This window comes from Mya arenaria, chromosome 3 (genome assembly GCF_026914265.1).
Source record: "Mya arenaria isolate MELC-2E11 chromosome 3, ASM2691426v1".
Taxonomy (NCBI): Eukaryota; Metazoa; Mollusca; class Bivalvia; order Myida; family Myidae; genus Mya; species Mya arenaria.
The window spans coordinates 72,979,786-73,007,722 of record NC_069124.1 but is presented as its reverse complement, the minus strand read 5'-3'; the positions used below and the strand labels follow the sequence as shown (position 1 = coordinate 73,007,722).

Sequence of the window (27,937 nt, the reverse complement as noted above, 5' to 3'; positions counted from 1 at the left end):
TGCCTACCTGCTTCCTATAAGTACATGTACGTACATCGCATAGTCGTTAACAACTTAATACTTAAAATTTAGCACAGTTTCAAATATGACGCCATAATTTGATTACCCGCCTATAGAAAACACGGCAAAAACATGCAGTGGGGGGATCAGCCCTGAGTAAAGTTGCGGCCCACCACAAGAGTATGACTCATTGTTTGAACAACGTACTTTTGTGACGAATATGTTGTTAGATATACTTAGTCTTATGGTTTGTGAAACATTATCAGTATTTGGTCCCAAAAATAATAAATTCAATCTGAAAATAGCATTCGAAATTCATTCTAGACCATACAATTAGCGATAACATTGTGTGTTTGTGGCTACCACTTCGAGAGTTGGTTCCCCGTCTATTGTGTATGGGCAGTGCTGCAAAGGGGGTACAAGAACTGAGCTGAATTCCTGGCTATCGGGAAGACATCACGTTTCAGTTTCAGTTTATTCAAAACATAGGCCCATAGAAGGATCTGCATAGAACAACGCAACTTAAGATTCATGTACAAACATCTGAAACATACACAAAAATACATATTAAAACAAACTGTAAGACATTATAACAACACATGACTAGATAATTTAAGTTAATATAATGAAACTCGTCAGCAACAGAACATTTATCACAAGACGGCAATTTCTTTGTTAAAGATCAGCAATATATCTAACCAAGATTGCTATTTCGGCATCTAGAGTGATAGAGTGACAATGCAAGGTCTTTTGGTAGTAAAACAAAGCATTTTTCAATAGAAAATCAGTTCTAAATATTCTATATTGCAAACAATTTCTTGATGTCTGTAGTTATTCAATCAAAGTCATAAACTGATCTTTAATTCTATGTCTAACAATAGTATGTAAATATATAGGATGGGGTGCAGATTCAGTAAACCAATAATATGCACAGCCAATTGTTGTAGTGAACACCCTTAATCGTAAGACAAGAATACGCATTTTAACAACCAACACTTTATACATTATAATTATAACCATTGAGTTTATCATTCTTAGTATTAACTATTCTACACCACCTAGTCAATGACTCTTGATTTAACAGCAGCAGCCAAAGGTAAAACATCAAGTTAACCTTATAACTTTAGAAGTAGACAATTTAATATTTAACAAAAGTTTACAAAACTGCATCGAAATATACGTACAATATACTGAGGTCATCACAACCACAGACATCTGTTTCGTATTACAATATTAGACTCATGCACCGATGTATCAAAAAGATAAAACGATACTTAATTGTAACTTTCTGGCCTTTAAATTGCTTTAAGCAAACTAAACATTGCTTTTCTAGCCTGTTCGCAAAAATATTGGTTGAATTAAAAGAAACTACCATCGTAATTAAAACTAACAGTTTGATCCTAAATATCTACAACCATCAACAATTAATTTAAATTACCATCAATATTACTGTAAAACTTTATTTCCATAAACAAATTCGATTCACCTAGTCGAATATTTGTCATTAATTGACTATTGCACAATAGGGTTGGGTCTTTTTTACTTCATTAGAAATATACTAACAATTTTCATCAGTGAAAACAAGTTTCATCGATTATCTTTTTCTTATTTTTTCTTTCTGGTAAATAAAACCGGAAGTACGCCACAAAAATAATCAAAATGGCTGACTCTGAACAGACCGAAAATTCTGGAACTGAAATCACAATTACTGTGAAAACGCCGAAAGAGAAACAAGAGATTAAGATAGACGAAAATGCAGATGTTAAGAAGGTTAATTTTCATGGCTTTCACCTTTCTGTTTTGTCCCATCTCATCAATACATTTAAAGTTCATTATTATTGACAGTCAATTCGAAGATATTTTTTATTTCAACTTTCACAACTCGTATATGATTTATAACACATTTTTTAGTCCACACTCTGATTTTAACGCGATACAAAAAACATCTTAGAATGACTCAAAGGTGTACGTTTTTATGGGCTAATTACAAATTTAGTCCAAATAATTGTACGTTGACGGATTTTTTCTTTATTTTTGATATGGCAAATCCTTCACGTACAAATTGTTTAGTATCAAAAGTGGGTAGTTGTTCCGATCAGGATTCCGGGTTAAAGCATATAGCGTCTATAGCGTCAGTAATTTATGCGTAATCATCAAATAGATAACAACTTAAGTATTAATTTAATAAAGATTATAATTAAGACAACATTTTGATTTAAACAATAGAAATAATATGTCACTGAGAATATAACATATAAATTAACGTCATTATTGACACTGGCTATTATAGGTGTAGTTTTCAACTTCGATTACTAGATAGCACGAGGCCGAGAAGAATGGAAATTCACAAAAGTAATTTAATGTGTTTCTCATCAAATAGATAACGTCATTTCACTTAGGCATTTAATTTAATAAAGATTATAATTAAGGTTAAATTTTGATTTTGAAAGCAATAGAAATAATAAAAATAGTAAAATGTTACTGAGAATATATCAGATAAATTCGCTATAGAGTCTCATAGATGTGTAGCATAACTTTGGCTGTAAAACAGGTCAGTAGAGGTCTTCTGTCTTTAGGCAACCTGCATGCGTCTGGATGACAGCCAGGTTTTTTTATACTGGGTATATCAGTCCTCACCTTTTTTGTTGTTTGTTGTAAACCTGGTTTTCTTTACTTTTAAGAGTGGAACTTATTAGAGGCAAATAAAGTAAACTCATTGGCTGTAAATGAAGGTTATTGTCCGTTTTTGGTAAAACCTTATTCATGAAAAGGACAGCCTGGAGCAAACTTTTAAAACAAAAATGGGAAAAATCATATGCTTCTTAATCTCACTAGACATGATAAAACAATGTTCTAATCAGATGGAGTTTCTCTGGGATATTTTTTGTATTTTATTAGCAAATATCGCAAACCTTGGGTTTCCCAGTCACTGTCATATGATGCTACGATCTGGGCTGTTTGGGGCCCACATAATTTTATTATCTAGGTCATAATAGATTTCATCCTCTGGTCAGTTTCAACATATAACACTTGCAGTATCGTCTTTCAATCTGCTCTGTATGGTCTGCTGATCTGGGCTGTATCTTCTGGTCTAGACTGATGATGAGCATTATCCTATTTGAAAAAATTGATTTGTTTTTATGTGTCTAAGTACTGATTCTATCCCCTGCATATATAAGTCAGTAGACAAGACTAAATGAATGAATACATTTTGTGCAACTTTACACGTCATAGAACTTAAAGAAAGATGAAAGTGAGTTACTGTTATAAACTTGCAGGGGCGTTGCTTTTTTGATGTTATCCAAGCTACTTAGGCCAGAGTTTTTTATCTTTAGATTTACGGGAGATTTTTCAAAAAGTTGGGTAAGGAGGAGGAAATAAAAATAAAAATAAAATGCATAAAATGTCCCAAAGGAGAAATAAATAAAAATAAAACGGATTTTTCTCCGATTTTTTTTATTTTTTAAAACTTCTTATATCATGAAGACAAAACACACCTTACTTGTGTCAGCTATTTCATAGGCTAAAAAAAGGGTGATAGATCACCACAAAGTTTCAAAAGCATAATTAAAAGATCCCTTTAATGACTGAAAATATTGACCTCAACACTGTGAGTTCAAGCGCTCATTGAAATTAATTGTATATATTTGTTCGAATGCACCTATGCATATGAGGTGCATATATTATCAACCCATGGATTTTATGAAACATGTCAGTGTAATAAAGAAGTTTAAATGGCCAATTCTAACCTTTTGCCCACAATATAAGCATATCCTTTCCATTGTGAAGTAATCAAACATTGAACACAGTTTCAGACACGGTATAATAAGGAGGTCAAATGTGTTTTTTCTGTCTTTAACGAAATAGCACCGTGACAATTTACCGTGATGTGGTTTTTATATAGAAAATATAACCAAAAAAAGTAGAAGCCCTGATGGAAATTCCTCTTCACTTCAAAGTTTGACAGGGCTTACGGATACACAGACAGTCAAAATCTACATTTATGTACTTCACCAAAGAAAATTCGGGAGCATTCAGATAAATTTTACAAGTGTTATATGTTTAAAAAAAACAGGTCTAAGAACTGATTTTAGAATCAGTCCTGAAAAATATCCTTCTAATTCCAGCTATGCCCGTTGGCAATAAGCAACGGATAAGTTTGACTTCTTGCACTGACTGCCAGATATCTTATGTTCAGATTTTTTCTCTTTTATCGGAAACACACACTATGTTATTATTACATCATTTTCAGTATTCTATAACGATTTAAATTCGAAATCATTATTAAACTAATAAACAACTACGAATATCACGATACCTTGTGTTTTTCTCTTCAAATATGTGATTGTGAAGCAGTGTGTTCAATGCTCCCCAGAGTCAAATTCAGAAAAAAATATCCATTTTGACTATGATGAACACGATATCATTTTGCAGTTTGTGTTTGTCAGAAGCTATACATTTTTGCGCTGTAATCCAATTCATCCTTGTTAATATACGACGTGCGCCAACGACTTTTAATAGACAATACAACCCAAGAATTTCTGTCTCCTTATTTTGACCGGAAGTTTCGCAATCATTCCACGAAACGCGAACAACATACTGAATCTACAAAAAAAAATCACAATAAACACGCTTTAAGTTCACCACGGTTTGATTTAAATAATGAAACATCGGAACGTTTTTTGTAGAAAAACATTTCTATATAGCTGCAGAAATTGCGAGAAATAAGGGGTATGACAAAAAGTACTTTCACTTTTGACAGGACGTTGTTATGGTAACGGGTACCTGTTCTGTTTCTCCGCGTATTTCCGACTGGTTTACGTGGTTTGTGCAGTAAAAAGACCGATAATGAATGACAATTGGTACACCAGTTGGTTCTGAGATACGGGTTATAGAACACTAATTTTATTTTGTTCTTAACATTGGAGCAACGTTCGTCGGAAAAAATAAAAATAATACTACGAAAATGAATTTTATTTTTATTTGGGTTTTGAAATATTTAGGTACGGCGCTCCCGTAAATCTAAAGATATAAAAACTCTGGCCTTATTGAATTAAGTGCCTTACATAATACCCTTCTGTTCATCAAATGATCCTGCGTGTTGTACTATCAATTTAAAGCTAGTTTCCAATTTGACGTTCAATTTTCCTTACTTTACGCACATGCGATGAATGATATGACATGTTTATATCATATGTGTGTTGTACAGTGTAGCTTATATGGCTAGTAAATTAAAAAAAAATGAGCTTTGAAGTGTAAATGGTAATATTTGACACATTCTGTGACAACCAGGCTTTTGGTAAAAAGATACAAGTAATTATTGTGTACAGTAAACTGTTTAACTTCATAAATATCTCATGAACTTCTTCTTAGTTCTTTTAAGCTTTATTAGTGGAATAAAGCTTAAAAGAACTAAGAAGAAGTCCTAAATTAAACACCCAAATATATTAAAAGGACATAATGATACTCTTTTCCCTGTTATTAATTCTTTCAAGGTTCAGCCTTATAACATTGTCTGAAAACAATGGAGAGTTTCTGGCACTGGGCCTTTACCTGACACCATTCAATTCGATAGATTATATTTCTTCATTATGTAATGAAATATTGATTGATGACAGCAGCGAGCTACAATGTACTTGGCCATCAAAATATGAATGAAAACAATTCAATATCAACAAGCCTGAATCCTTACATAACTGCTTTGCTTGAAAAATTGTCACCAGAGCCTGTTTCTAGAAATAACAGGATTAAGCTAAACTCACTAATTTCGAGAAACTATTGGCAGCCCACAAAATAAAGTTCAAATTTTGAACAAGCCAGTCAAGCATGGCAGTCTTGTGCTTATTTTGACCCCAGAGTATTATCCTAATCATATGAAAGAATAGAAAGTATGAGATATGTTCCAATGTTGTGCTTCGTAACAAAGGGTGTCAACAATTTTTTTATTTTATTTTGTTTTATTATTTTTTCAGCTGAAGGAGTTAGTTGGAGAGAAGTTCAAATCCCCAATTGAACAGCTCTGTCTTATTTTTGCTGGTAAAATATTGAAAGAGAATGACACTCTGAAACAACATGGCATTAAAGATGGTCTTACAATTCACCTGGTCATTAAGTCAGCTAACAAGGTGAGTGTTTTATACATGCTGTTTTTATATCAAACATGCATTTAAACATGCCTAGAATTATGTCTCCCCCATTCATGGGGAGACATATTGTTTTTGCCCTGTCCGTCAGTCTGTTCGTCACACTTCGTTTCCGCTCAATAACTATAGAACGCTTAGACCCAGCAACTTCATACTTAGTATGCTGGTTGTTCATGAATAGTAGATGACCCCTATTGATTTTGTGATCAGTAGGCCAAAGGTCAAGGTCGCAGTAAATTTGAGGTTAAAAAACGATATGTTGGCGGTGACCTTAAGCTTAAAAATGATTTCTGCTCAATAACTAAAGAACGCTTGTACCCAGGAACTTCATACTTGGTATGCTAGTTGGTCATGACTAGTAGATGACTCCTATTGATTTTGAGATCAGTAGGTCAAAGGTCAAGGTCACCGTGACCTTTAGGTGAAGAAATGGTTTCCGCTCAATAACTAAAGAACGCTTGCACCCAGGAACTTCATACTTGGTATGCAAGTTGGTCATGACTAGTCAATGACCCCTATTGATTTTGTGATCTATCTGTCAGTCAGTTTGTACGTCACACTTCATTTCCGTTCAATAATTAAAGAACGCTTGCACCCAGGAACTTCATACTTGCTATGCTAGTTGGTCATGACTAGTAGATGACCCCTATATAATTTGAGATCAGTAGGTCAAAGGTCAAGGTTGTCGTGACCTTGAGGTTGAGAAACGGTTACCACTCAGTAACTAAAGAATGCTTGCACCCAGGAACTTGGTATGTAAGTTTGTCATGCAGTTGACCCCTATTGATTTTGTGATCAGTAGGTCAAAGGTCAAGGTCACGAAGACCTTGAGCTGAAAAATAGTTTCTGATCAATAATTGAATAACACTTGCGCCGAGGAACTTCAAACAATACAAACTTCATTTACATTTTCCAAGATTAATCAACAACACTTTCTTCTCTTAACTTTTTAATACGGGTGAATAAGCCAAACTTCATTATTGGTTCGTCTCCAGTCCAAAATTACAAATTTCATGTCCATCATTTATTTTTTTCTCAGCTACAACCACACAATAGGGGAGACAAGCGCTTTTTCAAAAAAGCAATCTAGATTATTTATGTTTTCAAGTACACAGCAAATTTTATTTAATATTTGAGTTGACTACAAACACTATACACAAGTATAGATCATTTTATGTATAAAGGAAATATCGTGTTTTATGAAATGATATAAGCCATTTTGCATCTATGAAAGTCAGTGCATGTCCCTGCATACATGTAGCAATCATCATCTTCAGTGTTTACAAAGCGCCTCAAATGGAAGTATGCACACACACATTTCCAAGTACTAGTACATGATTAGAATAATTTTAAAGGATATATATATATATATATATGCATATTACTGTGTATTTTAGACAACTGCTGCCAGCCCTGGACCAGCTGACACACCCACCACAACAACCACACCCTCAGTACCGGTAAATACATGTATTAAAAATTAATATTTGAGTTCAGAGAGCCTTGTTCAACACATTTAAAGAGGCAAAATTATATGTTCACCTAGATTCAATTTACATATGGACAGGAGCTTACAGAAGTGCATGTTTGAACGTTTATGACGTTGTGAAAAAATACAGAAGAACAAGTTAACAAAGTTTTATTATAGATCATGGAAATTTAATCATGATAGTAAGTTTTGTTGCATGATTGTAGCCCAGTCGACCAGCTGCCCCAGATGTGAGTGCGTCCCCATTTGGGCTTGGCAGCATGGGAGGGCTTGCCGGGCTCAGTAATATTGGCATGGGCTCTGCTAACTTCATGGAGATGCAGCAGCGTATGCAACAACAGGTACAAATGCTTCCATAGAATTCTTGTAAGCCTCACCAGCATTTATTCATCTTACCTGTAAAGATGGATTTACAAAAATATGGTTGATCAAGCTATATCATTATGTCTTATGTATGTGTGAATGCATTCAAAGAAAATTGCCTAATAAAGAGATACGTTGAATTAAAAATAAGACTCTGGGAATTTTCATACTAAACATCTGTCAGGTATTCTAAATGAATGCACTAAGATATGCCCTCAAGTCCTTTGTATCCCCACCAGGTGACGCAGAACCCAGAAATGTTGCGTCAGATGATGGAGAACCCATTTGTACAACAGATGATGTCCAACCCGGATGTCATGAGGCAGCTCATGATGGCTAACCCACAGATGAGAGATGTTATGGAGGTGAGAAAGTCAGAGTTCTACATTGTATGTGTGGAAAGTTTCACTGGAAACTGGATACCTCTGTTTCCACTTATCTTTTCAAGGTATTCAATGGCAACAACAACAACAGTGTCATTTATTTGGAATAATGGAGATTCATTGATTGATGATAAACATCTGCTAGGTCTATGTCTTGTCTTCTAAAAGATTAATCTATGTTGTATATTGATAAGTTTGATACACTGCCATTGTTCTGTTTTCAGAGAAATCCAGAAATCACACACATGTTGAACAACCCTGAACTCATGAGACAGGTTTGCATTATTTATAGGTCTCATAATCATTTCAAAAGGACATGAAGTTCATATTATTGGAAATTGAGTTGGATAGAAATATCTTCAGATAGAAATATAGTAGTTGTCTCCCTTACACTGTTTTGCTTTAGAACTGCAATGCAAAGTTGGAGAAACACATTTAAATAGCTCATATTTTCCTTCTGAAATCTATGTTATAGATAGTGAGTGAATTAAAGACACATTTGCTTTGTAAATTAGTATACTCTTAATCTTTGTAGAACATTCTTCACTATTTCATCATGACATTTTCATTACAGACCTTGGAGCTTGCCAGAAACCCATCCATGTTGCAGGAACTGATGAGGTCCCAGGATCGAGCCATGAGCAATCTGGAGGTGACCATTTACACTTAGCATTATTTTACAGTCTCACTATCAGGCTTTGATGATTATTGTATACAGTTTTATATCATTTGGTTTTCTTCGAACAGAATCTGATGTTAATAAATAGATACAAAAAATTGTAATCAGATGTCTGTCTGAGCACAGAAAAAGTCTTTAAATAGATAGAATATATATTTTTGTGATGAAATGTTCAAATAAGTAATTGATATATATGAACTTGAGTGCCTTCACTGTGAAATAGTTGGTAATAATTAGTGTAACCTGTTAAACAAATATATGATTTCCATCCTATTTCAGAGTATACCAGGTGGGTTCAATGCCCTCCAGCGCATGTACACCGACATCCAGGAGCCTATGATGAATGCTGCACAGGAGGGATTTGGCTCCAACCCTTTCTCCGGCCTTGTATCTGGAGGTATGTTCAGTGGTTAAACATATTTGCTCTCCGACCAGTTAATACCTTGATTTTGAGTGACAAGTCATAAACAACATGACAAACACACTTGACTACACCACCATGTTATAAGTATTTAACTGTATCACATTTTTGGACAGTTCAAATGTTGGTGAGTTGATATATGTTTTAAGTTTAAAAAACAACAAGCAAACAATTATTTTGTGTTGATCTATCCAGGAATGAACACATAGCTGTTAATATTTTACATTCCAGACTCTGCTGGTACCCAGGCTGGCCGTGAGAACACAGACCCCCTGCCCAACCCTTGGGCCCCGCAGTCAGGCGGCACATCAGGCTCTACCAGCTCCACAACATCAACCAGCACCACGTCCACCACCTCACAGGCGCAGGGACAGTTTGGTAAGGGAACCACTGAGGTGGCAGCCTCCTAGTCTCTTTTAAAACAGACAATATTAGCTTCAGTATCTGTGAATATCAGGAGGCTTTTAAATAAATAATTTGAGGCTGCTGATGTGAAAAGAAAGATTAGTCCAGTTGACCACACGGCGAAGCATACGCACTTTCTTGGCCAGTTGCTTTGGGCTTGAATGTCTGCCTTTGAGCAAGGATAATGATAGAATTAATGCTTTTACATTGTTGCTACACAAACGTAAAATGACATAACCTACATTTCTTGTGGTCATTCTGTTGCAGGTATGTTCAACACACCGGGGATGTCCAGCCTCATGTCCCAGATGTCGTCCAACCCCCAGCTCATGCAGAATATGCTGCAGGCACCTTACATGCAGTCTATGATGGAGTCAATGACTGCCAACCCAGAACTCGCAAACCAGATCCTTGGGACCAACCCCATGTTTGCCAGCAATCCCCAGCTGAGGGAGCAATTCCAACAACAGCTGCCTACCATGTTACAACAGGTGTGCTCAGGAATATTTGTATATCAGTATGAAGGCAGTCTGTAATCCATAATATTGATCACAAAACTTCTATAATGACTTTTAAGTTCAATATTTGCCAGAGTCTTATCAGTCACATCCTTCGTCAAGGCAGCATGCAGGTTGTAGTCATCACTTATGTGATAGGTGTTGTTTTAACAGAAAATTTATTGTTTCTTAACACAGATGCAGAACCCAACAGTTCAGAACATGATGACCAACCCGCGGGCGCTAGAAGCCATGCAGCAGGTGATGCAGGGTATGCAGACTCTCAACTCCGAGGCCCCTGGGCTCTTTCCTAAGTAGGTGCAAAAGTTTTGACTGTATTCACATAGTTATAAAATTGCCAAGCATATACTTTCTTTTGTAGCTAGATAATACAAAAGTTTGTTCAGAAAATCATTTCTTTAAGGTTCAGACTGTAAATAGAGATTTTCAAGTATTAAATTGCAAGATTGTAGTTAAAAATTTTCAAACCACCCAAAAATGATATATATCAGGAGATAATTATCACCAAAATGATTGTTCATTTAAGGCCATAATATGTAAATTATGAAGTACCTCTTTGTCATCAAATTTATAATGTCTTTCTTTTCATACATTTCATGTTGTTGTTTTCCCAAACAGTATGGGGTTGCCAGCAGGAATGGCACCTTCCTTCCCTCCAGGAATGGTTGGTGGCTCCACAACAACTGGGACAACAACAACATCAACCAGCACCACCTCAGCAACCACCGGTAGCACCACAGAAACATCCTCTGCTACAGCTACCACTACAGCTTGTAAGTTATGAAATAGATATCGTTTCTTGTATAAGATTATTATATTCATTAAAAACAGTCCTAAATGATAAGTTAAATGTTCACTTTCTCTTAAGAAATTTGTCTAAATTTTCTTCATTTCACCCCCAGCTGGCACAACTGGTAATATGGGCCCTACCACGACCCCCGCTACGCCAGGGGGAGTGGACCCATTCAGCAACATGATGACACAGATGATGGGCATGATGGCACAGGGAAATGCGGTGAGTGACATTGTAGTTATAAATTAAGGTCTGAAATTAGGTAGAAATGCTGGTAATTTGTCAACAAATGACCATGTCAAGACAACTCTTGACAGCAAACACACTTGGTATAATGAGTTGATAACTTCCCTTGCAAAATAATTCCCTTTAAGTCATCAAGATTAATATTTTTCTTGAACAAGCCTGAATTGTAGCTTAAAAAGGTATATATAAATATAAGAGTATTACCTACAGGCCAGAGAATATTAACATGAAACAAAACCCTGATTGTGTTTTCACAAGCTTGGGCATGTGGGCTATGGCTAAGTTTGATTACTGCCTTTGGTGTATTTTCATGATACAGTCTAAACTACCCTGAAATCTTAACAACTCCCAGTTTAATAATTGCTTGTCTCATTAACCATAAATGTCTGTATTAATAAAAGCTATCTGTATTTAATAATTATGTACATTAAATCATAAAAATAGTACATAATTATAATTCCATTCACCTTTTGACGCTTCAACTTCAGAGCCAGCCCCCTGAGCAAAGATTTGCAAACCAACTAGATCAACTTGCTATGATGGGATTTGTAGACCGGGAAGCTAATATAAGAGGTATAGAGTCATTCATTTTGTTTACCAAATCCTAGTTTTAGCTCATCTCTTTTGTGTTTCAATTTCATACGGCGTTATGAAAGTTTCGTATTTCTTTGATATCCTTATCACTATTGTGCAATGTTTACTCAGACACTGGTTGTAACCTCAAGCTTATTGGTATTTTATTAGAACTGAAGCATATCTGAAGTTTCTTTCTGATGTTTATAAATTATTTGAATTAAAAAAATTCCCAATGTTATTTTTTTTAACTAGATATTGATATACAGAATATTGCGTAAGTATGCAGATTTACGCTGATAAAGTTTCATTTGCATATCTGTGTACTATTTCAGCCCTACAAGCAACGTTCGGTGATGTGAATCAAGCCATTGAGAGACTGTTACAACAAAGATGATGGCTCAAACCAGAGTTTCCCAGTATTCTATTCCTGACAAGCAAAAAGGCGCTATTGATCCATAAACACTGATAGTCATATACTGTTGTATAGCTTAAATTACAATAGTGTATCAATGAGAGTTGCAAAAATGCCTTAAATGAAAGATACACCATGTAAACACCTGCGCTTGATATGACAAAATGTATACAAATACTTATGGTAGCAATGTCCTAGATATTTTAATCAGAACTTTTAAACAAATTGGGAATATATTTAATAATTTATTGCTAAGTTTATCTTATTTCAGAATTAAAAGTTGCGTCTTAATTGTTGTAATTTTCCAATGTAATTAATTTGTTATATTTTGCCTCTAAAACTGAAACTTAATTTCATTCTTTTTTTGGGATTTATTGTTTTGTTAATTTCAAGTACAGTGCAAGAAATAATTTTCCATTTTATTTTACCATCCTGCAGAAGTTATTATTTAATATCAGATGCATCTTCATTAAATCATGTAATTTGATTGAAAACTCATTATGGATTTACAAAACTAAATATGTTACTGCTATCTGTATTTTTAATAGGTTTGGAACAGCTTTTATGGTAAAAGCTTATCACAATAATGCATAGCATACAGTCATCATTGGTTCTAAGGTCAGGATTATCTTGAAGCAAGATTGAGATATTTCAACTTCAAACTATTGTTCAGTTGTTTTTTGCTCAGACATTTGCATCCAAAAAGTAGTCCATATGAATATAACTGTAACCAATTTCAAAATGGGTCAAATGCCCTTTACCCTGCCTTTGGCATGAATCCCTCATGCACAAACTAACACTATTTTTGCAGGATTGACAATTATCTTAATACTTTAATACTAAATAACAATAAATACTAGTTAGAACCAGTAAAACTTGTGCAATTTGTGTAGTGGTACAGTCCAGTGCATTCCATTTGAAAGCCTATCACATCTAGGCTGCAGAATACAGAAATGGTTGTGAAATTTTGTAGGATCACAATAAAGTACATCTTAAGTCCTGTTTAAGTCAGAAGTTCATTCTAAACGATTAACAATCCTATTAAAAAAACATGCTTACCAGATTTTGTCTTCATGTGCAAGACCATAATACATACATTTACATTATTCTGGACATGACTGTAACTGTGGACAGCTGAACTGAGTGTTGTTGTTGTTTTTCATCATTTGAATGTTTTGTTATTTTGTGATGCTATATGTGTATCTAATTTGGTCTTTAAAATTCTCATAGATATAAAAAATATTACAGATTTGCAATTTGTTTCTGGTTTTTACTTTATAAGTATGTAAGTTTTATGAAGTAATTCTGCGGAGAATGATGATCAACTAAATGTATTTGAGGACTAATTTATAATAATTTAGGAGGACTGCGTGGACCTTAGTTGAACAGTCATAATTTAAGAGGACTGCGTGGACCTTAGTTGAACAGCCATAATTTAGGAGGACTGCGTGGACCTTAGTTGAACAGTCATGATTTAAGAGGACTGCGTGGACCTTAGTTGAACAGTCATAATTTAGGAGGACTGCGTGGACCTTAGTTGAACAGTCATAATTTAGGAGGACTGCGTGGACCTTAGTTGAACAGTCATGATTTAGGAGGACTGCGTGGACCTTAGTTGAACAGTCATAATTTAAGAGGACTGCGTGGACCTTAGTTGAACAGCCATAATTTAGGAGGACTGCGTGGACCTTAGTTGAACAGTCATGATTTAAGAGGACTGCGTGGACCTTAGTTGAACAGTCATGATTTAAGAGGACTGCGTTGACCTTAGTTGAACAGCCATAATTTAAGAGGACTGCATGGACCTTAGTTGAACAGCCATAATTTAAGAGGACTGCATGGACCTTAGTTGAACAGTCATAATTTAGGAGGACTGCGTGGACCTTAGTTGAACAGCCATAATTTAGGAGGACTGCGTGGACCTTAGTTGAACAGTCATAATTTAAGAGGACTGCGTGGACCTTAGTTGAACAGTCATAATTTAAGAGGACTGCGTGGACCTTAGTTGAACAGTCATAATTTAGGAGGACTGCGTGGACCTTAGTTGAACAGTCATAATTTAAGAGGACTGCGTGGACCTTAGTTGAACAGTCATAATTTAAGAGGACATCAAAAAAGTTTAAAAAAATATGCATGTCTCTATCAATGCCATTTTAAGCTCGACTATTCGAAGAATATGGAGGACTAGACTATTCGGTTGGCACTGGTAAAAGTTCTAGGGACAATTGGATGTTTCACTTATAACTCCAATACCCTTCATTCTTTTCAATTCATACTTGACACTGTTGTGCAGGACCATTGCAGGACCATCACGTTATTAGGTTACTTAACTACATATCATATCCTAAGTACACATTGTGGCTTTAAAGTTTTAGGGCACATTGTGTCTGGTTTAAGTTTAAGGATAAGTTGGGATTTAAGATTATTACTAAAAACTCCAATACCATTCATTCAACAGGCTTCTTACTTCACATAGTTAGGCAGCATAACTCCATAATATACTAAATACAAATGATGGTCCTTGATTGACAAAGGATTTGTTTAAAATTTGCCATCATTAATGCATTTATTTCTTAGTCAAAGAGGCATATAGTGCAACACGTTGTCTTCGAACAGCACTTGTTTTAACTAAATGTATTAATATTACATGTACATGAAAACGTTAAAACATTCAACTTTTTCATTAACATTTAGTATGCGCACTGAAAGGAAAATAGTCGCAGAACAAAAAAACATGTTGCATTTTTGTGTGTGTGTGTACAGAACATGTAATTAAAATACGGTAAAACTGCGATCGCTCGAGGATGCCGCGGTCCGAGCTGAAGCCTCGAGGGAACCGATGTTTCGAACGACCTCATTTGAATACATTATCGTAAAATGTTATCTATAATATCTTTTAAAAACATCCTTGAATTTAATACCTTTCTCATGCCTTTATTTAAATGGTTTATGCAGTGTAGGGCGTATGTCTAGTAAAATAACTAACGGATCTTGAATGATTAAAAGTGACGAAAGGACATTAACGGGTGTTTTTGCCTCGTTTAATATTCAAATGTATTGTTGCTTAACACACTAATGTTTACTCTCGTCGACTCGTATCTGTCATATGGGGTTATTATTACAACAGTTGACTTCATATTAAGCTGAAAAAGTTGCAACAAGTCATAAGTGAAAGTGTTTGTCAAAACTTGGTCAAAGGATGCATACGCTATGCATACCAATCTGGTATGAGGCCGGTTTTTCTTCTCTTTTATCTCTTGTCCTATGAGGGTGGGCCTAGGACTGGTCCAGGATCGGTCTTTAGTGGCAATGGAGCAGTTTTATCGACATACCACAACAACTTACTGGAATGTTTTCCGATTATTTTCGCAAACCGAGGCCCATTCGTTTGAATATTGTTTGCCTACTCTTGTAACTTATTGTCTATGACCCCAATCACACCCGAAAATGAAGGGCATACAAATATTTTTTTCTATGTCCATGCACCCACCCGTCCGTTCGCCCGTCCCGTTTTCGTGTCCACTTTAAATCTCTTTAACCGGTGGATGAATTTGATAACTTGGCGAAACTTGATCGAACGGGTCGGCTTGAAGAGCGATGTTACAGCCATATCCTTCCAAGGTCAATGGCACACTATATATAGCCATTGTTTGTGTCTGTTTCATCACTAAGAAATATAATGTCAGACAGTTACTCTTTCGATCTGTGACATAATTTCCCAAACATCGAAGGACTTCAGAATAACATGGTAAAATATTTACCACATCCGTTCAAAGTGCAGGGCGCGGCGTAAGCCATTTTATATTTGACAGAATCAGAATATTGTTTCTATACTAAGTAAGGGCAAAATATCGTGTCCGAGAGCGCATGTTCCGCTCATGTGTCGTCAAGGTCTAGGTCACACTTCGGGGTCAGAAGTCAGATGGCCTTAATTCAGGTAGGCAAAATAACAGTTTAAGTTTAAGGCATTACATTTGCCTCACATTGAGTGACCGTGCAGAGCAGATGTCGCGGCACATACTATTGAGGAAAAGCCACAGACACTCTAGGTCAAGTCGAAATGCAACCAGCCATTGTTCGACGACTCACTCAATAACGTTTCAACCGTTAAAATATTTCATTATCGAGTTAGGAGTATTCACCACAACAGTTCGCATATTCCGGCCACGTACATACACCTTCTAGCAATGACAATCAACGAGACATCTTTAAGTTCATAAACCACTAGACATTCTAATGTTAATTGTTTATTAAACATTTTAACTTACACCTTGCATTCAAGATTAATGTCTTATAAGTCAATACTAAAACATGCATCTAGTGGTTACGAGTGGTTACGTGATTAAAGTATAGGTTTAGATCATTAATAAATAGTAAGATAATACGTTCATACTACACTTATAAACAACTGTTTGTTCATCTGCACTATGTTCTCTTACAATGTTTCACCAACCCAACAGTATGCCCTTCTACCAGTAGATATAACATATACAGATGTATACATGTGTGTATAGCAGTTTATACAGAGTGGCTGATGTACATGTTTAGAGTACGAGAATCAAAGCACTCCGGACTGTGGTTGGCCAGAGGTGCTGGCTCTCCTGACAGTTCCTGTCACTACGGTAGTTTGTACGGGGTCTTCACAATCACCTGAAACAGTCAACACATGGAATAAAACATCGCATGTACATAACATAGCTGTAAACGAGGAGTAAGCCAGCACTGCGCGTTAAATATTAGAATCCCGCGATTCGTTGTGTCGCACGTTGGAAGCGACCATATTTTTTCTAGTTAAGGTCAGAACTACCTTGACATTTGACCTATTGACTTCAAAATCAACAATTGTCATTGAATGACCATAACCAGTGTGTATACCAAGTTGTTAGACTATACACAAAGTAGTTCAAAAGTTAGCGATGGGAAATAAAGTTTGATTACGCGGCGGACGACGACAGCGGACAAAGTACCCCACCCCAAGTGTCTTCATGATTCACAGGCAACACAAACATTACATTCACATGACAGGAACACATAATCTTCCTGATTGTCTGACAAGTATCAACTAAGCAATCATTAAACACTTTTATAACATTGCGGATTTCATTTTTTTTAAAGAAGATATACTTACGTTCTTGACTTCCGTATAGGCGTGAAGGCCGTATTCACCGCTGCAATGTATAGTTATACATGTTAGCAATCAAGCATGTGACAGGATACTTGTATATACAATGGACTGTTTCTTGGTAAGCTTAAATAAGACGGAAAATAAACATGTTGTGCTGAAATTTAGATTTTACAGAAAAACACACGTAATATAAAGGTCAACATTCGAAAACTTGTATCAATTATTGGATAGTTACTTAATATAGAACTTGTGTCAAAAGTATTGATGCCAAACGATACTTGAGGGATACTTCTGACTGTGAGCAGTAGTGTAAATAGGAAAGCCTTACAGTTCCCTGCCAATGCCGGACATTTTGAACCCTCCAAACGGGGCGTTCATCTTAAAAACGTTGAAGCAGTTCACCCTAAAATGTAATAATATGAATTTAAAACAAGAGCATTTACGGACTGCAACATCCCCCGCCAAATTGATAGATGAGAGCTATGTGTATATGAAGTTCGAAGTCAATACCTCAAAGTACTTTCAAGCTATGCTTCGGACAAGATTGCGGACACGCACACACACGCGCATGCATGCACGCACGCGCACGCACGCACGCACACGCACGCACGCACGCGCGCGCCTATCATAACCATGTATAAATATTTGCCACTCGGTTGGGATAAAAAGTCACTACAATTGTATCTTTAGTAACATCAATCTACATGGTACTTTAACCTCATATACACTTCATATAAATACCAAATAGTATACTTTTCATAGAAGACTGTATCAAGGCTATGCATATCACACATCCAACCATACCCAAGCTGAGCTATCAAATCTAAATATTACACAATATACTTTTACATACCAGACGGTACCAGCCTCGAATCTGCTACTGATGGCGAGTGCGCTATCAAGGTCTTTCGTGAAGCAGGCCGCCGCCAGTCCGTACGTGGTGTCATTGGCCCGCTCGATCACCTCTTCGATGTCCTTGAACTTAATGATCTGCTGCACTGGTCCAAATATCTGAAACAGTAACCGACATTTGTAAAAGTGCGTCTAAGTTTCTGATTTATTTTCGTCACAGTTGGAACAGACATGCAATGGTGACATGGTGTTTTATAACCAGCATTCTGGTATGTAGATGTGGATTATTTATGTATTTATGTGTGTGTTTCCTGTATCAAATTTTGTTTTCAAATTCTTTTCAGTCAACTCGGCGGCAACTGATTATCTAAATCTGACAGTAAATGAAATAAACAATAGCAGCATTATCACTGACCGAATCTCATAAGCTAAGCATGTATTGTTTTAAGGAAAATAATGGAAAAAAACTGTAATGTATATAACCTCTTCCTTGGCTATTCTCATATTGTCGGTGACGTTGGAGAAAACTGTGGGCTGGATGAAGTAGCCCTCGTTACCCAACCGGGCCCCGCCACACTCCAGCTTCGCACCCTCCTTCTTCCCACTCTCGATCAACTCAAGAATCTTGTCAAACTGCTCCTCGCTAACCTAACCATTAATAATAGCATAGTGCATTAAATCGCTGCACTAATTTAATGTGGTATTTGAACAAAAACAACGCAGTGGGACTCAACGTACAGGCCTGTACACGTAGCTACACCGATATTAAACTCAATTATCGGAAAAAACAACAACTGTGTTTATGAAAAGTATTAAATTTGCACAAAGTGACAACAGGAACCTTCACTTGAAGGACAAGGACAAGTTATCCAAAGGATTTACCTGCGGCCCTGACTCGGTGGCGTCGTCCCAGGGACTGCCGACCTTCCTGGACTTAGCGCGTGCAGTGGCGCGCTTCACGAACTCGTCGTAGACGTCCTCGTGCACGAACGTCCTTGATCCGGCCGTGCAAACCTGACCCATGTTGAAAAAGATGGCGTTGTGGGCCAATTCCACCACCTCGTCCACTGCGGGGAAGACATTGAGAGTAATGTGCATACACGTACATGTATGTTAGCAACGAGGTGTTACATAGCTATTATAAAACGGTTCACTCGGTTTAAATCAAGAACACCGTTAGTTTCTTCGTAATAAAACAACCATTTTTTCGGTTGGACGATGGTTTTGTGACATTTTTGCATACGGACATAACTAAACCACGGCACATAATTTATTAGATCTAGGCTAGTTTCCTCTGGTTTCCGCTAATAGTAATAAGATATATTCACAATGCCGTTTGAACAATTTCAAATGTGAAATGTGATCATTGTGGACTATTAAAGTAGGTTTTTTGCACAGTCATTGAATGGCACTATAAAAGGGTTTTTATTTGAAAAACAGCTGTATTTAAATACAAAAATCATGGCAACATATGTAGAAACCGGTTTCCTTTGATATCTGTTCATATAATGTCCCGCTTCCCCCCCCCCCCCCCACCCCGCCATTTTCCCACCATCAGTCTACCCCCGGGCTACTCACGGTCAGCGTCCTTGCAAACTATGACGGGACTCTTGCCTCCCAGCTCCAGAGTAACAGGCTTCAGGTTGCTTTCGGCCGCTCCCACCATCACAATTTTGCCAACCTGAACAAGGAGAACACCATTTTATGCACCAGTCAATTGTAACCACGCCCCCCCCCCCAGGTCCGGGGAATAGCGGGGACTTTGACTTTCGGTCCAGCCAACCCCGGCTAAAATCCCCGCCCTGCGGGGACGAACAGAAATCCCCTTCGTAAAATCCCTGCCAAATGCCCCCGCACTCCAGGGTCTCTAGGTAAGGCCCATTCCGCGCTATATTTAAAGCAAAGACAAAACCACCGCATTCACCCGGCACTGCGGGGCCACCTGAAAGGTAAAAACACGGCCCATTTCCCTGGCTATCCCCGGTATATCCCCGGACCTGGGGGATGTGTGGTTACAATTGACTGGTGCATTAGAGAGGAGATATTTAAAAACCTCCAACGTCAACTATCATAATTTGTCCAGGTATTTATAAAGATAGTGTTGGTAACTAATGTAAACATATTGTCATAACCGCCACGCTCAAAAGGCGTCAAATGTACCCATGCAGACTTGTTTCATTAGTCAATGGATAGTGAGATTTAAAACGATGTTCAACAAAGACTATTCAATTGGGCCTCACGACCTTTCATGGAACTTTTGTATTTAACAACAACCACTATGTATACATGTTTTTTCTTCTTTAGTTTTAGAAGATAGAACAAATCTAAATTGTGTATCCGTTTAAATAAATCGCTATATTAAAGCTGCTTTCTATGAACTTGTCACCATGTCACCTGTCATGAAGCTATGGTTTCTACCAATTTCGACTCTGCTATCCTTGAACAGCTTAACCCGTTAAAATGCTCAGATGCTTGATGAAATGTTTTATTTTTACAACTCGAATCGGTTTATACATATATATTTAACGGAGGGAGTGTTTTTTTTAATAATTGCTAAACCTATAAATACTTGTTGAGTTTACTACATTTACACCTTATTAAAGTGCTGTATCATTTTACATACAACAAAACGTCTTACAAAATTATCGCATATATTGTCTAACCTGTCCGTGCATGTTGTATTTTTTACAATAAGATCTCTCAACAAGGCTATACGGACCGTAATCAATAGAAATTAGTTCAATGTGAATGCCCTACATATACATGTTCAAGGTGACTCACACATGTTTAGGTCAATCACCTTTTTGCTTTGATCGATGGCTACATTACCTTTTTGGTTGTCAATAGATGTTTGTTGTGTGTGTTTTACATGCGACAAAGAGTTGACAAAATACAGAGATAAGCTCAAAGAAAAACAATACACGCGACTTCTACCATGCCAATTGTATGTAATTGTCTGTTAATGACCTTAGGGGATAGCTAATTATTATTGTTTTATCACCATCATAATCATAGTATATTGTTTCCATTATTATTATTATTATTACTTCTGAAATTCACCGGAAACGAATACGTCAGCGTGTCCTTACCTCGGCAGATCCTGTAAAAGCGACTTTTCTGATATCAGGGTGGCTTGTAATGGCGGCGCCAGCCGTGGGACCATATCCGGGAACAACGTTCACCACACCGGACGGGAAACCAGCCTGAAATGAATGTGTTCCTTGAGCATCAGAACCTGGCATTATTAGGCACTGTATATATCTTAATAAAACATGAAAATAAACTTTCAAATTGAGTTCGAACTTCATTCGAGACGAAATGGACTAGCCACATGACGTCATAAACAAGACCGACGCACCTCCTTAATAAGGGAGCAAACATATAGGGCGGTGAGCGGCGTCTGTTCCGCAGGCTTGAGGACCACTGTGTTTCCGCAAGCAAGGGCCGGGCCGATCTTCCACGCCATCATCAACAGCGGGAAGTTCCACTGGCAACAGAAAACACGGGGACATGAAACCAGGCAAACATAGCGATTCATATGGCTTTAAATGAAATATTAACATCAAGACAATGGAAATGGCATCATAAATCGAAAAAATCCGGCTTATTCCTTTATACATGTAGATGCTAAATTTCTTATACCGGAATAATCTGCCCACAGGCGCCAATTGGTTCATGTTTGGTGTAACAGAAGAAATTACCACCTGCAAAAATGATAATATCGAGTAGTTTGCAATCTGAGGCTATTTAAAATGTACATGTATATGATTACACGTGTGTGAAATCGATTAGATTCAATGCATATTTTATGAGGTTTCTAGTACGTTATGCGAGTCAGGTCTTGAAACTGGAGAAACAGATCAGCAACCTTATCCTTGGGCATTATAAAGAGACGATAAACGCAAATGTTTGTATAAATAAGTGTAATCTATATGGATGAATGAAGAGCAATGAATGCATTATGCATGTCTGAGTACGCGCATATCATTTATCTTTGCTTTTGCACACTGTGAATGCACTGAAGACACATCACCAATGCATTATCAATATTGCCTTTTTTACAGCATTGTGTGTTTAATACATATAAGTTAATTGATACATATCACATAGTTTAAAAATAATAATTTGTATAATAATGTCGTGGGAGCGTCCCCCTGCCTTCCCGTAAACGTCAGCCCTACTTACGGACAGGGATGGTTTTCCCGCACAGCTTGTCCGCCCAGCCGGCGTAGTGGCGGATCGTCTCCATGACAAGATTCATATCCGTCCCCATGGAGTCCTTGAACGGCTTCCCATTGTCAAGCGTCTCAAGGCTCTGTAACACCCATACACACATCCAGGTCTGTATATTTAACGTCTCAAGTCCGAGTTTAAGACTCAGACTCAGGAAAGCAAATTCTTAAATGTCATGATCTATCTGCATTGTAGTTATTATTGACAGAAAATGTTTAAATGATTGTTTAACACTGTATACACAATATATACTGCAGCTTTACTGTCATTGCTCAACTATTAACAGTTGTAAATCAAATTGAAGATTATCTGTTCCGAGTCTGAAGTCTCAAACTCAGACTCAGACACAAGATGTTGGTGAATACCCAGCACTTCCCACTTAAGCCTAGGACACATTCTCTGACAACTCAGACACCAGATGTTGGTGAATACCCAGCACTTCCGCACTTAAGCCTAGGACACATTCTCTGACAACTCAGACACCAGATGTTGGTGAATACCCAGCACTTCCGCACTTAAGCCTAGGACACATTCTCTGACAACTCAGACACCAGATGTTGGTGAATACCCAGCACATCCGCACGTAAGCCTAGGACACATTCTCTGACAACTCAGACACCAGATGTTGGTGAATACCCAGCACATCCGCACTTAAGCCTAGGACACATTCTCTTACAACTCAGACACCAGATGTTGGTGAATACCCAGCACATCCGCACGTAAGCCTAGGACACATTCTCTGACAACTCAGACACCAGATGTTGGTGAATACCCAGCACATCCGCACGTAAGCCTAGGACACATTCTCTGACAACTCAGACACCAGATGTTGGTGAATACCCAGCACTTCCGCACTTAAGCCTAGGACACATTCTCTGACAACTCAGACACCAGATGTTGGTGAATACCCAGCACATCCGCACGTAAGCCTAGGACACATTCTCTGACAACTCAGACACCAGATGTTGGTGAATACCCAGCACTTCCGCACTTAAGCCTAGGACACATTCTCTGACAACTCAGACACCAGATGTTGGTGAATACCCAGCACTTCCGCACTTAAGCCTAGGACACATTCTCTGACAACTCAGACACCAGATGTTGGTGAATACCACGCACTTCCGCACTTAAGCCTAGGACACATTCTCTGACAACTCAGACACCAGATGTTGGTGAATACCCAGCACTTCCGCACGTAAGCCTAGGACACATTCTCTGACAACTCAGACACCAGATGTTGGTGAATACCCAGCACTTCCGCACCAAAGCCTAGGACACATTCTCTAACAACTCAGACACCAGATGTTGGTGAATACCCAGCACTTCCGCACTTAAGCCTAGGACACATTCTCTACCAACTCAGACACCAGATGTTGGTGACTACCCAGCACTTCCGCACTTAAGCCTAGGACACATTCTCTAACAACTCAGACACCAGATGTTGGTGAATACCCAGCACTTCCGCACGTAAGCCTAGGACACATTCTCTAACAACTCAGACACCAGATGTTGGTGAATACCCAGCACATCTGCACGTAAGCCTAGGACACATTCTCAAGCCTAGGACACATTCTCTGACAACTCAGACACCAGATGTTGGTGAATGCCCAGCACATCCGCACGTAAGCCTAGGACACATTCTCTGACAACTCAGACACCAGATGTTGGTGAGTACCCAGCATATCCGCACTTAAGCCTAGGACACATTCTCTGACAACTCAGACACCAGATGTTGGTGAATACCCAGCACTTCCGCACGTAAGCCTAGGACACATTCTCTGACAACTCAGACACCAGATGTTGGTGAATACCCAGCACATCCGCACGTAAGCCTAGGACACATTCTCTGACAACTCAGACACCAGATGTTGGTGAATACCCAGCACTTCCGCACGTAAGCCTAGGACACATTCTCTGACAACTTAGACACCAGATGTTGGTGAATACCCAGCACTTTCGCACTTAAGCCTAGGACACATTCTCTGACAACTCAGACACAAGATGTTGGTGAATACCCAGCACATCCGCACGTAAGCCTAGGACACATTCTCTGACAACTCAGACACCAGATGTTGGTGAATACCCAGCACATCCGCACGTAAGCCTAGGACACATTCTCTGACAACTCAGACACCAGATGTTGGTGAATACCCAGCACATCCGCACGTAAGCCTAGGACACATTCTCTGACAACTCAGACACCAGATGTTGGTGAATACCCAGCACTTCCCCACGTAAGCCTAGGACACATTCTCTGACAGCCATGTACTACAGGATAATGTGCATATCGCGCTTTGCAAGGTTATTGGTCAAGGCAAATACAGCAGGACAATAAATGTAGGATAAATCAGACTTACACTGACCGCGATGTGTAAAGTTATAAAAAATGTAAATAATATGGTTGACATGCTCTGACTGAGATGTGCGGTCCTTCGACACAATGTTCTCACCGCGATGTATACGACGTCCCTCTCGATGAGGTCAGCCAACTTGTTAAGCAGCCTTCCACGGTCGTAGGCGTCCATTGAGCGCCAGGGGGAACCCACTTTGAAGGCCGCCTTCGCCGCCAACACCGCATTGTCCACATCCGCCTGAAGAGAAAACGTTCACGAGGATTAAAAATTTGACACTTTTCTCGGTGATGGATATCTTTGACGGGTTTTAAAGTTATATGTATATTTAATTTGTCATAGCAGTGGTTTGTCCAAGCAGTGTTTTGAACCAGCAGTGTTCTATCCTCATTTCATACCGAACCCTTCCCCCGGCAAAACATATAGTTTGATACAACTACATGTAGGTGTTCACTCTTACATTAAAAATAGAAACAATTTGTTCACGTCAACATGAATAGAGAAAAATAAATGGAGGGATGGTTGATAACAATCGAAGATTGTGTAAATCTTTTACCTTGTCTCCCTCCTGGATGTCGCATATCTTCTTGCCGGTGGTCGGGTTGATGGTCGGGAACGTCTTCCCGCTCACAGAGTTTACCCACTCGTTGTTGATGAAAATCTATGGGAAGGAACCATATGCATTGCAATAATAATTGCCATGTTTATGATGTCAAAATAGATATGGTTTTGGGTAGTTTAAACATTTTCCTATGGTATATTGTTAATTTATGAAAATAATGACGAATAAATATAATTCCGATATTTGTTCACCGATTAAGGTTTTAAATCAAGGCTGCCGACAGTTCGACATTATCCCATTACAATTTTAACAAAGGAGAAACGAATACCGTATATTAAACGAGACGTAAATAAAACAGCAAGCATCAATACCAGTAATATAGAAAACGTTCATCTCAATGGCTGCCGACAAGAGATATGATGCATACTTTTTGAATGGTAACACACCTGTTGTTATAATTGGAATAGATATATGCCTTGTTGTTATAATTGGAATAGATAGATGCCTTGCAAGGTTTGGCAAAGAAATCCTGGATCTTGAACTGCTATAGAAATACATTTTATTAAAACATAAGAGTAAAACCTACCTGCGTAAATTTAATTGCAGGGTTTACGATCGGTTTCGACAGAGACATGGCGCTTTGTTATGAAATCCCTGGCAATCTTGAATTTCTGTTCGCAGGTTAAGTCCGGATAACAGGCTCAGCACTGAAAATCTGTAGTCTATTTTCCAACACCACTATCTATTCAGATATATGCGCATGATACTTTCTCGATAAACACTAGCTAGGATCCTTATTTATGTTTTCCCGAAACACTTAAATTTAATACCGTTTTAATTGAAGTAATCACTTTTAAACACATCCAATTGAACGCTCGAGTGTCAAACAGCACGTATACAAGTGTATATAGTACGACTTAGACTATCGAACAAATAACTTTGTTTACCACTAAAACCTCCGCACGTAACGGTGCGCATGAAAGATCTGTGAAACTCAATGCAGTGATATATATACATAGCAGGGAAAATAAAGTGATCCCGGCGTGATTATATCAAAACTAGAAACGCCTCAATTAGATAGAACAAGGTAGTTAATGTGGGCAATAAGGACATTTATTAGACCGAAGTTTTGAAAATCCTAATACAAGCAATGACCTGCACCCTGGTCTTTAACAAGCACAACAATTATGTACATGAGCTTGCTATAGCACATGTAAAATCACTTCAACTCAACCCAACTCAATTCATTTCTATTGTAAATAAAGTCCTCCTACCTAGACTACAGTAAATACAATGTTTACAAAAATACTATAATAGTGTCACTCTTTTTTCCTGACTGTTTATCTATTTTTCATGGCAGTCATTATTTGTGAGACAATAGATTCATTACAGGGTCGAATGAAATTTGAGATCTATTGTACCAATTAAAAATATAGTTTGTGCTTTTACCCTTTATTTCTTATACCCGGTTTTTGAGGAAAATCGAAAAACGCATGCCACTTATTTGCAATGACGTGCACATTTAATTGTGACCCAACTCAGCGAAAGACCCATCCTAAGGCACCGTACGTCTATACTCATTTTAGTTGTATTAACATACAACATTCCCAACTGAAGCCATTGAGCAGAATCTGACGTTCTTTATTCCTGCAACAGCGACCTTGAAAATATTAGCTAAACTTATTCAAATCGTATCCCAAGGTACGTGTTCACATGAGTCAGATCCACTCCATGTGTATTTTCATCGCAATATTTTTAAAATGGAACTCATCTATTCAAATCTCATAATTAGTGTTACATAAGGTGTATAATAAAATATATAAATAAGTTTTACATCACAGCGCGTGACTCATCTGACATGAGGGGTGCCAGATTGAATATTCCTGCACGGAATTGATGTTTTATGCATATTTCTTATACCGTTAGTAACGGTTTAAGCCATAAAACATTTAATTAAGGACGGAAATATGAAAATCTGCGATCTGATATTTTGTCAGCAGTCTTTCATCACTGGTTAGCAGATATTTACGCAAAAATTTGCTAATTTCAAGACAAAAAAATAAAAAAAGTAGGAAAAACGGTAAATCTGTGAGAGTGCAGCTTTAATGTTATTTAGAATAATGGATTTGAAAAACCCAATAAAATAATAAAGCAACGGTATGTCCGAAGGCCAAATGCGCATATGCTATTTACAAATTAAAAAATCAAAGATTCACAATGATAAGGCATAAAGTATTTTCTAACGTGTCGAAAATTCGCTTAAGCGGTGGTAATCATATCCATGATCAAAGGTTTATTTTGTAACAGATACAGCGACAAAGATGGTTAAGATAACGACCTGCAGGCTATTGTATCAAAATGTATACAATTTATACAATACCATTGG

At 37.6% G+C, this 27,937-nt stretch overlaps 2 protein-coding genes across 2 annotated transcripts; one reads left to right on the top strand and one right to left on the bottom strand.

Annotated features, from left to right (window-relative positions):
* The first annotated feature begins 1,638 nt into the window (after positions 1 to 1,638).
* LOC128229070 (ubiquilin-1-like) lies at positions 1,639 to 13,680 on the top strand. The gene is made up of 15 exons (XM_052940721.1): positions 1,639 to 1,770; positions 5,973 to 6,125; positions 7,541 to 7,603; positions 7,839 to 7,973; positions 8,235 to 8,360; positions 8,603 to 8,653; positions 8,953 to 9,030; positions 9,337 to 9,454; positions 9,710 to 9,856; positions 10,151 to 10,374; positions 10,579 to 10,694; positions 11,020 to 11,174; positions 11,304 to 11,416; positions 11,929 to 12,013; positions 12,349 to 13,680. Exons 1-15 carry the CDS (start codon positions 1,660 to 1,662, stop codon positions 12,408 to 12,410), a joined length of 1,737 nt encoding a protein of 578 aa, XP_052796681.1. The 5' UTR covers positions 1,639 to 1,659; the 3' UTR covers positions 12,411 to 13,680.
* A 2,979-nt stretch (positions 13,681 to 16,659) lies between these two features.
* Positions 16,660 to 26,523, bottom strand: LOC128227039 (aldehyde dehydrogenase, mitochondrial-like). Its single transcript, XM_052937216.1, has 14 exons — positions 26,138 to 26,523; positions 25,546 to 25,650; positions 25,089 to 25,229; positions 22,591 to 22,720; positions 22,048 to 22,109; positions 21,764 to 21,892; positions 21,495 to 21,608; positions 19,984 to 20,086; positions 19,288 to 19,472; positions 18,889 to 19,053; positions 18,407 to 18,564; positions 17,882 to 17,956; positions 17,557 to 17,596; positions 16,660 to 17,078 (listed from the first exon to the last, which is right to left on the bottom strand). Exons 1-14 carry the CDS (start codon positions 26,183 to 26,185, stop codon positions 17,046 to 17,048), a joined length of 1,488 nt encoding a protein of 495 aa, XP_052793176.1. The 5' UTR covers positions 26,186 to 26,523; the 3' UTR covers positions 16,660 to 17,045.
* Positions 26,524 to 27,937: the final 1,414 nt, after the last annotated feature.

Coding starts and splice junctions, on each gene's coding strand:
- LOC128227039 (XM_052937216.1), bottom strand. CDS start 26,185: ATGTCTCTGTCGAAACCGATCGTAAACCCTGCAATTAAATTTACGCAG. Junction 21,609..21,763: donor TTTGCTCCCTTATTAAGGAG/GTGCGTCGGTCT, acceptor CATTCATTTCAG/GCTGGTTTCCCGTCCGGTGT. Junction 20,087..21,494: donor CTTTTACAGGATCTGCCGAG/GTAAGGACACGC, acceptor CTCCTTGTTCAG/GTTGGCAAAATTGTGATGGT.
- LOC128229070 (XM_052940721.1), top strand. CDS start 1,660: ATGGCTGACTCTGAACAGACCGAAAATTCTGGAACTGAAATCACAATT. Junction 8,654..8,952: donor ACCCTGAACTCATGAGACAG/GTTTGCATTATT, acceptor TTTTCATTACAG/ACCTTGGAGCTTGCCAGAAA. Junction 9,857..10,150: donor ACAGGCGCAGGGACAGTTTG/GTAAGGGAACCA, acceptor ATTCTGTTGCAG/GTATGTTCAACACACCGGGG.